General features: G+C 26.0%; 3 protein-coding genes across 3 annotated transcripts; 1 reads left to right on the top strand and 2 right to left on the bottom strand.

The window, feature by feature from the left end:
* Window positions 1-258: 258 nt before the first annotated feature.
* Window positions 259-1,566, bottom strand: PmUG01_12030600 (conserved Plasmodium protein, unknown function; the record flags this gene model as incomplete). Its single annotated transcript, XM_029006508.1, has 1 exon — window positions 259-1,566. The coding sequence occupies one exon, from the start codon at window positions 1,564-1,566 to the stop codon at window positions 259-261; it is 1,308 nt and encodes a 435-aa protein (XP_028862990.1).
* Window positions 1,567-4,054: 2,488 nt separating this feature from the next.
* On the bottom strand, window positions 4,055-7,075 carry PmUG01_12030500 (conserved Plasmodium protein, unknown function; the record flags this gene model as incomplete). The annotated part of the gene is made up of 1 exon (XM_029006507.1): window positions 4,055-7,075. The coding sequence occupies one exon, from the start codon at window positions 7,073-7,075 to the stop codon at window positions 4,055-4,057; it is 3,021 nt and encodes a 1,006-aa protein (XP_028862989.1).
* Window positions 7,076-11,714: 4,639 nt separating this feature from the next.
* PmUG01_12030400 (chaperone binding protein, putative) lies at window positions 11,715-13,316 on the top strand (the record flags this gene model as incomplete). Its single annotated transcript, XM_029006506.1, has 1 exon — window positions 11,715-13,316. The coding sequence occupies one exon, from the start codon at window positions 11,715-11,717 to the stop codon at window positions 13,314-13,316; it is 1,602 nt and encodes a 533-aa protein (XP_028862988.1).
* Window positions 13,317-13,785: the final 469 nt, after the last annotated feature.

Here is a 13,785-nt window from a genome sequence, read left to right as displayed (position 1 = left end):
TTATTCGAAAATTAAAAACACAACGTGTGCCTATGTGTCTACGTATATGTGCATGTGTGCATGTAGATACGTACATATGTACACAGTTATAGAAAAAAATATGGTCACAAAAACGTTCCGAAAAAAAACAAATTTGGTGCAATATTTATTGTTTAATAAAATGGTGCCTATGCATGAATTATAATACACACGCACTTATTGAGGAACTGCAAAATGAAAATGTGCTTCATACGGAAACGCTTATGCAAAGTTATCAATTCAAATTCTTCTAAAAAAATCGGTTATTTTAGTTGACTGAATTGGAAAGGATTTCCTATTTTTATTTCTATTAATTTTATAGGTGTGCAAAAGTTTTAACGAAGTGGAAGTAGGCGTCTGCGTTTTGTAGTTATGTAATGAGTTTACTGTTTGACCGGAATCTGTTGGATTGGAATATACTTCACTGTTATATTCTTTTTTATTTTCGTTATGATAATTTTTATCAGTCAGGTTATTAAAAATTTTGTCCACTGATTTATTTCTAAGTAGGTCTATTTCAATTGGTTGATATTTCCGTTTTTTTGGAGTAACATTCACTTGTTCAGGAGACTCTGAACTGTTCATTTTTTTATTAAGAAAATTCATAAAACCTATACTATTATTCAAGAGACTATTATGATTAGCAGTTTTTGACTTGGAATAAATAGAATTGTCGTTACTGTTTCTGTTATTTTTTCTGACTGATTCTAATGTTTTAACACGTCTAATTATCTTATTTTTAATCTTAATAGTTTTTGTATCATTTTCATCATTGGACACTTGTTCATTACTATCAGTTATATCATGATTGAGCTTGTATTTATATAACTTCTCTTTTAAACTTTGAATTTGGTCATCTTTTTCGGTTATATTTTTATTTAATTCTTTAACAACTATTTCATTTTTTTTTTGGTTACTTAGACAGTTTTTAATATAATTATGAATAACATTTTGTTGTTCTTCTAAGGTTAATATGTTAAAACCAAATAATAAATTAATTTTATTTAAGTCTTCTTTATTTAAATCGTCCAAATAATTTTGTACGATTTTGTATTTCTTTAGTTCTTTATCATATTCTTCAATTTTTGTTGTGAGGAATATTTTATCTTTCAGATATGCATCTTTTAATTCTTTTAATTTTAATTTTTCACAGTGATCTTCATTCATTTTGACATTATTTTTATTTATAGTATCACTTAAAATTTTATTTTTATTTGTTAAGGTTAAAATTTCAAGTGCATATTTCTCATTTTCATTTTGAGTTTTTATTAATTCAGCTTCGTATTTTATTAAAGCTTCACATAATTCATCTTTACTTTTATTTACCAAATTTTCATTAATATTAATTTTATTTTCTTCGTTTATTTCGTAGTAAATATATAACAAATTTTTTTTATAGCAAGTACATTTGCATAGAGGGCAAGACTTCTGAACAGATATCCATTTTTTCATACAGGCATAATGAAAAATATTTCCGCAGTTCTTTTCTACACATAAGTTTTTCTTCAAGCTTAATCTACATATACAACACTCGGGGATAAGGTACATTTTGTTTCTTAAAGAAAAAGGATATCAGTGGAACTGCCAGGTCGCTGTGAGCCTTTCCAAATGTTTTGCGACAAAAAAGGGCGAAGACGAAAAAAAAAAATAATAAAATAAAATAACGTAAACAAACGAACAAACGACCAAACAATCAAACGATCGAACATATGAACAAACGAACAAACGATAAATCAAATGAACGAAAAAACAGAAAAAAAAGACATATTTGAAGAATATGGCATGTATAAATACATTTATCTTGTTCCTTCTTTCGTAACATAGAAACAACTGTGCATGCTTCCTACCATATGTAGGTGAAGGACTACTTCATGAAGAGTATTACATATATCTACAAACTTTTAAATAGGTGTTAAATTTGGATATTATATATACATATACATATTTACATATACATATTTACATATACATATTTACATATACATATTTACATATACATATTTACATATACATATTTACATATACACATATGCATATTTACATATACATATTTACATATACACATATGCATATTTACATATACATATTTACACATATGCATATTTACATATACATATTTACATATACACATGTACACATACACATATACATATTTACATATTTACACATACACATATACATATTTACATATTTACACATACACATATACATATAAACGTTTTTCTTTTTTTCAGGGCATGCCGTGGCCCTCTCTGTTTTGCTAATTCAGTATTTCCTTTTATGTTATTCTTGGGGCTTTTTTTTTTTTTTTTTTTTTTTTTGCAAACACTAGAATTACATTATTAAACGTTGTCCAACAAATATAAAGATATATTTTTCGTTTTATGAGGTATGCTCGAATTGTTTATCTTTTGTATATATTTATGTTTTCCTATATGAACTTGTACACTTCTGACTTCATCATAAAGTTCTCGCATATATTATATGTTCACATGTTCATACATTTCGCATATTAACAATTTGATAAATTCATATTTTATGTATACTTCATATGTTTAGATGGTGATCTCTTTGAATTTTTAAAAGGATCATAAGTATGCACATCAATGAAAAATTACGGTGTGTAATTTAAAAAAAAAAAAAAAAAAAAAATTGGTGATTTAGGGATAATTAAGCACAATGTTAAAAAAAAAAAAATTTCATAAAAATATTTTATTTTAACATAATTTTTTTTTTGAAATAAAAGGGAGGAAAGGAAATGGATAAAGGGACTCCTCATTTTAGCGTGTAAAAATTGAAATGTGAATTATATTTTGCGAGTAATTTGAAGTTGAACTTTTCGTATATTTATATATGTTCGCTTCATATTACGCGAACATATATAGCTTATATAATATATTTATATATATATATATATATATGTACACATATATGCATAACTTCATATTTATAAAATCATCATTCCTTAGAGCGAGAATATACGTCCTTTTACTATCACGGGTAATTCCTTTACAATACCTGCTGTAGCATTTAACAAGTGGTACAATTTCTTCATGTAAGGTCAAAATAATCCCATCCTGTATGTTATCATTTCTTTTATAATACAACTAGGAATATGTAACAGCTTACGCCAAACAAGGAGTTAGGAAAACTGCCGCTTTATATTCATTTTTAACAAAAATATTACCTAATATGTATATAAAAAAAATGCGTTTTAGGTAAGTTAGCCTTTCCCATATTTGCAGTGTTAGCGAATAATGATACAAAAAAAAATAAAATAATGAAAAAAGAAAATAATTAAATAATTAAAAAATGAAAAAATGAATTAATGAAATAATGAAATAATGAAATAATGAAATAGTGAAAAAAATGAAAACATGAAAAAATGAAAAAATGAAATAATGAAATAATGAAATAGTGAAATAATGAAATAGTGAAATAATGAAAAAATGAAGAAATTTAATACTAAGAAAATATAATACGAATAAAAAGAAAGCACAAAATACGGAGACCACATAAAACAAGCTGTACTACGATAATGGGATAAAGACGTTGTCATAAATTTTTAAAAACGTTTGGAAAAAAAAAAAAAAAGAAGATATCGTGGTACGGCTTAATTGAATTGAAGGCCTTTTTATATAATATATCCATGAACTTAAAAAAAATACTGTACATATATATTAATTTACAAATCATTTGAGAATATGATAAAAAAAGGAGAAAAAAAAAAAAAGAAAATGCATTAAATGTTAATATTTTTTAAAAAAGACAAGTGGTTAATATATAACTGTATATACCTTACAAAATGTGGAATGGGAAAAAAAAATAAATGAAGTAAAATAAATTAAGAATAAAATTTATAATTAATGTAAGGCATTAAAAAAATACACTCCTAAACGTGCATTATATAGAAAACATATTTAAAAAGGTTAACAAACTATTTCTACAAATATGCCAATGGGGGGGGGAAGCGGCCAACTACACACACACACACATACATATACATATATCTATATATGTAGGCGTAAGCATACCCCTACTGCATAACCTCGGTATTGTGCTTTACCCACTGAATTAGATTATGGTTTAAATTATAGGATTCCAAGTTTTCCAGAAATATATCATAACAAGGAAATTTGGTTGGTTCATGTAACCCAAAGGAATCGTTACTAAAATTTTTGATATTCAAATGGCTTAATGAATAAGAGGATAAAACGATAATGTCTAAGTCTACTAATCTAAAGAATGATCTTCTGTAAGCATCTACTGAAAAGCCGATAATTTGTTCTTGTGGGTACGCTTGTTTAAATTTATTTATTTCTAATATAATTACATACAACGTTTTTGGTAATATCTCTTTTTTATATAACCTTGTAAAAGCACATAATATCATATACTCAATTGAGCATAGATCACGTAACACCTTTTTAATATAATGCTTCCTAATAAACTTGGACTGAACGTTGTTCAATATGTATTGGCTTTCCGTATTACTTTTGAATTTTATGTTTTCCTTTAATTTACGCGGACTCATATCCATGTGCATATCAAAGTGGAAGTTTTCTTCCTGTCTATGGGCATCCCCATCAGGATCCCTTACATTATCATTACCACTTCGACTTCCAATACCACCAACTCTATCATTACCACTGTCATTCCCGCTGTTAAAATTTCTTTTTACAGGAGTGCAATCTAATTTACCTTGTCGTTCCCTTAAATATTCTACATTACCCCTTTTCTCTTTGGAAAAGAAACATAATTTGTCAGCACCAACGAAGGAAGATAAATTATCATTATTATTCTTGTTCTTCTTACCTTTTCTTGGTATTGCTTCCCCTAAGTTGCTTAGGTTACCTACTTTTCTGCTCTCCCCATAATTATCGTATTCCATTTCTCTCATATCAGCCATGCCCTTATCAACTTCTCTTGCATGTGTGTCATTACACGAAAGGGTTATACCTCCTGTTAAGTAACTGCCTTTAGTATATACGTTAGAGGAATCTTCTCCATTTTCTGATTCTTCCCCATTTTCTGATTCTTCCCCATTTTCCGCTTCTTCCCCATTTTCTACTTCCCCCCCGTATGCGTGCCTACCGGAGTAAGAATCCAGAAGTGTGTTATTCTTAAATGTACGCCTGTTCGAATTTAAGATATGCTTGTACTCACATATGGAGAGAATCGCGTCTACACAGGTGTGGTATATATGCCTTATGTCGAGCCCATAATTTATATCGTATGACCACTGTTTCAACAAATGTTCATCGGCAATTTCTTTCTGCATAGTAGAATTATATATTTGTAAAAATTTTTGAATTTTGATCAAATCTGAATATGTAAAATAAACAGAATAATATTTTTTAATAAGATGAAAATCGTCTAAATTAACATACAATATTTTGTATACTAATTTCGAAATTTCTTCTATATTTAAAATAGGAGATATATGTAACATTTCAAAAGTAAACCTAGACTTAATTCTTTTTTCTAATGTTTGAGTAATATCTAATACGTTAGTTACACAGATAATGTTAATAGAAATATTTCTTTTATGTAGTAAATCAAATAAGGTATATAATAAATTTTGCTTATTTTGTAAACAAAATTTTTCCACATTTTCTATTATTAATAATGTTTGTTTCTTTTCATTATTTATTTGAATTAACAATTGCTCTAATATTATAATATAATCATTTAGTAATAAATTAGTTTCCATCTTTTCCTCTGTATTGATGTAATTATATAACTGTGTTAAGATAGACTTTATACATTGTAAATCGTCTCTATATAGATATGCACTAATACGAATTGTATAAATACATCTTTCTTCATTTTCTTCTTTTTTAATTTCTTCTACTATTTTTCGATATTTTTCATTAAACTCTGAATTTTCCTCATTACTATCTGCTTCCTCCTCTTTAGTATAATTATTATTTTTTTTAAACAATTGTTCATATTGAATTTTGTTCCTTATATTTGCATTTTTTCTGAGTGGAGATAAATCATTATTTTCGAAAATATTTTTTATGTTATCATTTATCTGTGCAACATTTGAATTATATATATTTTCCCTCAAATTAAAAGAGCAATTTTTTTTAATCAGGTTCTCTTCCTCACTCTCTGAAGCGGATTCATTTGAATTTACCGTGCTGTTACTCGTTTTGGTATATTTTGTTATTCTATTTTTTATCATTTTACTTTCCAGCATTTTGTCATTGTTTTTGTTCTTTTTTGGAGTGAAATTAAAAAGCGGTTCATCGCAGTTAATCCTGATTTTCTTCTTAGCATGAGTTGGTGTAGAGTCAGACGTATTCAAATCCTCTTGTTGGTAATTCCTACTAATATAGGGAGTTTTCTTGTATATCTTTTTATTTATACCCTCATCAGGGGAAACAAATAAAACATTTTTTCTATTATTCTTATTGTTCATATTTTTTTCAATTTGCAAAAATTTATTAAAATATTCTATGGCTAAGCTCACGCAGGTAGTTTTCCCACACCCTAACATTCCAGTAACTAAGAATATTTTATTTTCTCTAATCTTGTATGACTTAATTAACTTTTTTAGCAATTCTTTAATTGAGTAATTCAAATCTTTTTTCTGTTCCTCCTCAGTTAGGTTACCTCTTTCAGGGAGTCCGGTTTCTCTTGGTTGTTGTTCCTTTTTTCCTCCTATGATACTTTGGTTAATGCTACTCGGCTTTGTGTCCTTATTACTCCTTTGCCCATACTTCCCTTTATCCTTGCTATCCTCATTATCCTTATCACCCTTATCATCTTTGTCCAATTCGTTCTTATTTAATAATAATTCATACATTATGTTTGAGATGGACTCTTCTTCATATTTTTCGAAATAATTACTGTATAATCCTCCATGTAAAGCCAAATTTGCTTTTATCCTAACGATATGTTTTATATATGTTAAAATATAAACATTGTAGAAATTTTCATTTTCCCCTTCTTTTCCTTCCCTGTCCTCATATATATTTACATTTTTGTAAGCCTTTATTTTAACATTCGCAATGTTCTCCAGGCTCAGGTTATTCAATGGATAACTCATTTTTTCGATATTTTTTCGCTATTTATTCGATATATTTTCGCTATTTATTCGATATTTTTTCTCTATTTATTCGCTATTTATTCGCTATTTTTTCTCTATTTATTCGCTATTTATTCGCTATTTTTTCTCTATTTATTCGCTATTTTTTCTCTATTTATTCGCTATTTATTCGCTATTTATTCGATATTTATTCGATATTTTTTCCGGATTTTTTTCAACTATTCCTTACGTTAATATGTGTTTCTACTTTTACACGCGGAAGCGATACACACATTTAGGAATTTAACAGAGGACGTGCATCCTGCCTGTTTGCTGTTTTTCTTTTTACCGGGGGGGCAGCCATCTACTTTGGCAAAAGAACCTAAAGGAACGGAGCGATTTAAAATTAAGGAGATAATTGAAATAATAAGCCAAGTTAAAATAATATGGCGAATTAACTAACGAGCAGAATTAAAATAATAAGGAGAATTAAATAACAAGCAGAGTTAAAATGACAAGCCTAAAAAGTGAGTATAATGGGGGGAAAAAATAAAATCAACACAGCTAAAACTCAGTGTGTGTAAATATTTAAAAAAAAAAAAAAAAAAAAATTCCATAAATGAAATTGAGCTCTTCTGGCATAGGGGAAATACAAAGTATCACTAACTTCACATAAAATACATTTGTATATAAATGCACAAATTTATTTTAATAATAAATTTATATGAAGAGAAAACCCTCGTTCTGCTCCAAACATATTACTGCATGGATGCACTGGGACATATACCCTCTCGTTTTTTTAATGGCACGTTTAATTGATAATAATGAAAAAAAGGCTTTCCGCAAAAAAAAAAAAAAAATTAAAATAAAATATACTAACAATATGAAGGAACAAAATATACTAACAATATGAAGGAACAAAATATACTAACAATATGAAGGACAAAATATACTAACAATATGAAGGAACAAAATATACTAACAATATGAAGGAACAAAATATACTAACAATATGAAGGAACAAAATATACTAACAATATGAAGGAACAAAATATACTAACAATATGAAGGAACAAAATATACTAACAATTTGAAGGAACAAACTAAACGAACCAAATTAAACATAATGAAATATTATATAATAAAATATAATATAACATAATATAATATAATAAAATGCAGCAAAATCCAAAAAGAATGGTATAATTGTAGACGCACCAATAAAACCGTGGAGAAATGTATATAAACAAAAAAAAAAAAAAAAAAAAAAAAGAAATGATATATTTATTTTAAAGCGAACTAATTTTTCCATTTTACTCTTTTACTTTTTCTTTTTCTAAGGAAAAGAGAAAAAATGTGTCACTATATTTTCCTTTTTCAGTTAAATATAAGATATGCTTCTCTACGAAGAGTCAGTATTTGTTATACAAAATGTGCTAAAAAAAAATAGTAAAAAATAAAATAAAAAAAAAAAAAAAAAAGCAAGCGAATATTCTTAACACATTCTGTCTGCATAATTTACAATTCTTTCACTATCCCTTTTAAGCTTTTCAAAAATCGTTTTTACATGATACCGAATATTTTGTTTACAATGATATTATAGAAGAGAAAAAATTACTGTATTGTTATTATATAATGCTTAACATGTAAGAATAAACTTTTTAAATAATATGAAGCTATGCACTAACAAGATTGAAAGAACAGTACAAGAAAAATGAAAAAATATACTATGGAAAGGGGGAAGATACTTCGTTCCTGTGGGTGAGGAAAAATCTCGAATATTAAAAAAAATAAAAATTTACACATAAAAATTAGCATTCAAATTAACATTCAAATTAACATTCAAATTAACATTCAAATTAACATTCAAATTAACATTCAAATTAACGTAATAATTAACATTAACATAGTTATAATAAAATATAACGAGATTGAGTAAAAATTATAAGAAAGAGGAACATAGAAATATATTTTAAAAAATTAGTAAAGTTTCTTACGTGTGTGCCCCTTGCATATGTTATTGCTTAGGCAAGCATAGTTCGGCAAAAAAGAGGAACATTACACATAATACATTTCTGTTACAATTTTTTTTGATACATTTTTCCTCCGTTTTTCTTTTCACTCTTTCCCCTATGCCGTAACGCCTTATTTATTCATATGTTTATTTGTTCATTTGTTTGTTCATTTGTTCAATTGTTTGTTTGTTCATTTGTTCATTTATTTTTTTATTCATATGTTTATTTGTTCATTTGTTTGTTCATTTGTTCAATTGTTTATTTGTTCAATTGTTTGTTTGTTCAATTGTTGGTTTGTTCAATTGTTTGTTTGTTCATTTGTTCATTTATTTTTTTATTTGTTTGTTTGTTCAGTTGTTTATTTGTTCAATGTTTGTTTGCTCAATTGTTTGTTTGTTCAATTGTTTGTTTGTTCAATTGTTTATTTGTTCAATTGTTTGTTTGTTTGTTTGTTTAATTTCTTTATTCTTTTTTTTTTTTGGAAAGTTCATAAATTTTGCGAATAGCAAATTGTACATTCAACATTCCACACTGGTAACGTTTCTTTGCTTTGAAGAGGCCGTTGAACAACCCATAAAAAAAAGAAAAAAAGGAAAGGATACAACACATTTGATGCGTATAAAACACAACTAAAAAAGAGTAAACATTTTGCAATGTAAAAAAGGGCTATATGGTAAAATTTTAGCAAATTCCATATATTATGATTTTATATGTGTATCTCTAGGGGTTAACTATTTGGGGGAGTGAGAAAAAAGCAGAGAACAAAGGAGTTCACTTGTTCAGAAGAGCGTTTATTGGTTACATATATGTATACAATTACTTATGTAAGCATATACATATGTATACATGTACGCAAGTAGGCATGTAATTAAAATATAAATGCATATACTTCTATATATTCCCTATGCTGAAGTCATGAAAATAAAAGGGAACAAATTTTCCTTTTTATTCCCCACATTTGTATGAAAAAAATTGGTAGATTTGTTCATTTGAATAAATAAATAAATACATATATAAATAAACAAATGCATAAATAAATGTATAAATAAATATATATATAAATGTATAAATCAATATATAAATAAATGTATAAATAAATATATAAATAAATATATAAATAAATATATAAATAAATATATAAATAAATATATAAATAAATATATAAATAAATGCATAAATAAATGTATAAATAAATGTATAAATAAATATATAAATAAATATACAAATAAATAAATAATGAAACGAAAGAGAGCTAAAATTTCAATATATCACACGTATAACGAATTAAGAACACAATATGTAAGTACAAACAGCAATATAGGTTTCTCTAAAATTGCAGTTATATTAAATTAAATGTACTTTTTGACGTAGTTTTTGTTTCATTTTATTTTTTTGTTTAAAATGATACATTTTTATTTTTCACAGGTTGAAGTTCATGTAATTCTTCATTTTTTAAAACAAAAAAAATAATAAATCAACAAGGAATAAAAAAGCCTAAAAAAAGATAAAAAAAACTACAAAAACTATAAAATAAAGCTAATTTTTTCTTTTCACATTTTTTATTATTATTATTAATATTATTATAGTAGTAGTATATTTAACGTAGTGCAGGGTAAAAAAATAAAAAAAAATTAGCAAACGGCTTAATTTTAACTTCATAGAATTTCTTTGCGCCTAATCTTGTTCGTAAAATGTTCATTATTTATTTATGTGTTTTATACGTAATGTAATTGATACCGTATTGTATGCATATGTATAATATATATTTACATATATACTTAATATTGTACGTAAAGATAATACAAAAGGATAAAAAATAAAAAACTAATTAAAAGTGTTAACACGATCTACAAAAAAAAATATATATATTTACGAATTAAATATTATGCTTTTAAAAATCCCCCCAAATTTTAAAATTGTATTTATGCTGAAATAGTTCATTGTAGATATACGTACACGTATAAAATTATGTACATATGTATGTATTTATATATATATAAATCTACATATATATCTATTTATACATACGCATAAATTGCCGAGCAAAAATTCCACAAATTTACGATTGCAAAGTTTAAATATAATAGTTTAGTGCTGAACAAGCATACATATTTTTCCTTTTTCTTTTTTTTTTTGCAAATGTAAGGCCCTCCATTTGTATTTTACAAGTAAAACATATATGATAGAAAAATATTACGTTACGGGCGCACGCAAATATACGTACACGCGTTTATATACGTATAAAACATATACATATGTATAAAACATATATATACGTATAAAACGTATATATACGTATAAAACATATACATATGTATAAAACATATATATACGTATAAAACATATACATACATATAAAACATATGCATACGTATAAAACATATACATATATATAAAACATATACATATATATAAAACATATACATACGTATATATATATACGGATAATACATATTAATAGATATAAGATATACAGTGATACATAAAGGATCGTGTATATCCCCCCTCCCCCATACATACATATACATATACACACAAACAGTTGCCTACACGCGGCAAAGCAATCTCTATACTAACAACGTCCGGATCTCATTTTAAATAAGTGAACATTTCGCTTCTTTATTTTGCTTCCCTTTTGGGTAAAAATGAATGATATGGAAAAAGAGGGAAAAAAGAATTCATCAAAAAAGGAAGAAAATAATAAAGTAGAGGATGAGAATGAAAAAGAATTGGAAGAAAAGATCAAAGGGATGAGTTTGGATGAGAAAATAAAAAATGCGTTAGACTTAAAATTAGAAGGGAACAATGATTTTAAAAATAAAAATTATGAAAGAGCTATTAGCAAATATAATGAAGGAATGAAATATTTAAAAAATATAGAAAATAAGAATTCTAAGATAAACGAGTTAGAAATAGCTTTATACCTAAATCTGAGTATATGTTACTCCAATGTAGAGAAATATAATGATGCATATGAAAACGTAATGAAAGTGTTAACTATCGATAAAAAAAATGCAAAAGGTATGTTTCGATTATGTCAAATAGAATTTAATAGATGTAATTTTGATATAGCAAAGGAAAAGATACAAAATTTTCTTAAACTATACCCAGATAATGTAGATGCAAAAAAATTATTGAAAAATATTATAATAAAACAAAGTGAACATAATAAAAAACAAAAGGAAGCCTTTTCAAAAATTTTTGAAAAAGCCTCAGGTCTATATGATGATAGAGAGAAAGAAATTATGCGAAAAAAAAAAGAAAAATATGAAAATGATATGAAGTCAAGAAAGGAAAAAAATGAAAAAATAATCGATTTTGATGAATGGGAAGTATTAGAAAATGAGAAAAGAAAAAAAGAAGATGAAGAGCAAAAAGAAAAACAGAAGGAAAAAGAAAGAGAAAGAGAAAAGGAAAGAGAAAAAGAAAGAGAAAAGGAAAGAGAGAAAGAAAGAGAAAAGGAAAAAGAAAAAACAAAAAAAAAAAAAAAATGTTCATCAATTACATCCAATACAACGAATAATTCCTCTTATTTAGATATAGATGAAGAAGATCAAAAAATTATAGACGAAACTAAAAAAATGGGATATTGTTATTTTAAAAAAGATATAAAAGAGGATGATAAAAAATTTTATGAAAAAAATTTACCAAAAAAAATCGAAAATGGGATTAATGATGATGATTTACATTTATATAAAAATGAGAATAAAGCAATATCTTCATGGAATGCTGCTGGAACAACATATGAAGAAAAAGATATGAGTAAATGGGCCAAAAGTAAAATAGAAGAATGTTTAACAAATATTCATTTTAAAAATATAGAAAAATCAGACCACCTAAATTTAAATAATGAAAATGAATATAATTTGTCAAATTTACAATATCCAGAAATACTACCAATTCAGTATTTATCAAAAATTGATATAAATGAAATAAATGACTTATCCGTTGATGCGCAAATTGTAGTTATACGAGGCACCAAAAGACACATCTTTGAATTCTCTTGTAATTTACATGTTACCTTATATGTTAACATAACAGAATTGCATATTCATAAAGTTATAGTTGAAATAAAAGAACTGTCTAGTGAGTTAGAAGCTGGAAAAACATGGAAAAATTATATAACTATCAAAAAAAATGACAAATTAAAAATTTCGGATAAACTGTTTAACCATATTTATGAAATGTTAATGGATAAGGTAGAAAATCAAATCAAGCTATTCACGGAGGAATACAGCAAATTTTGAGCAACACATGCACAGGGCATACACGGACCTATCCACGTGTTCATTTTGCAACTGACGCTTGAAGTTTTTACCCCCTTAGATATTACGTGTGTGCAATGGTATATGTTCTTATATATATAAGAACCTATATATATATATATATATATATTATACAAGTGTGTGTAAATCCAAGAAAATTACACACACAGACAGCCACACACGGTTACACGAACGTATGTATTTATGTATGTATGACTACTTACTCCCCTCCCCGCCCTTTTACATACATTTATTGCTGCATTTATACCTATTTTTATGTACATTGTCATCAGAATTTTTGTTTATATATGTAACGCTGTATGTATAGAGTTAATGAACTGATTTTTTTTTTTTTTTTTTTTTTTTTTTTATATTATATGTCTTTTGATATTTTTACACACGAACATGTTTGATGTTTATGTGTACACTTATGTATACGCATGAATTTATG

The sequence above is a fragment of the Plasmodium malariae genome (genome assembly GCF_900090045.1).
Source record: "Plasmodium malariae genome assembly, chromosome: 12".
Classification (NCBI taxonomy): Eukaryota; Apicomplexa; class Aconoidasida; order Haemosporida; family Plasmodiidae; genus Plasmodium; species Plasmodium malariae.
The sequence above is the reverse complement of the archived record's forward strand: the minus strand, read 5'-3'. Positions and strand labels throughout refer to the sequence as shown.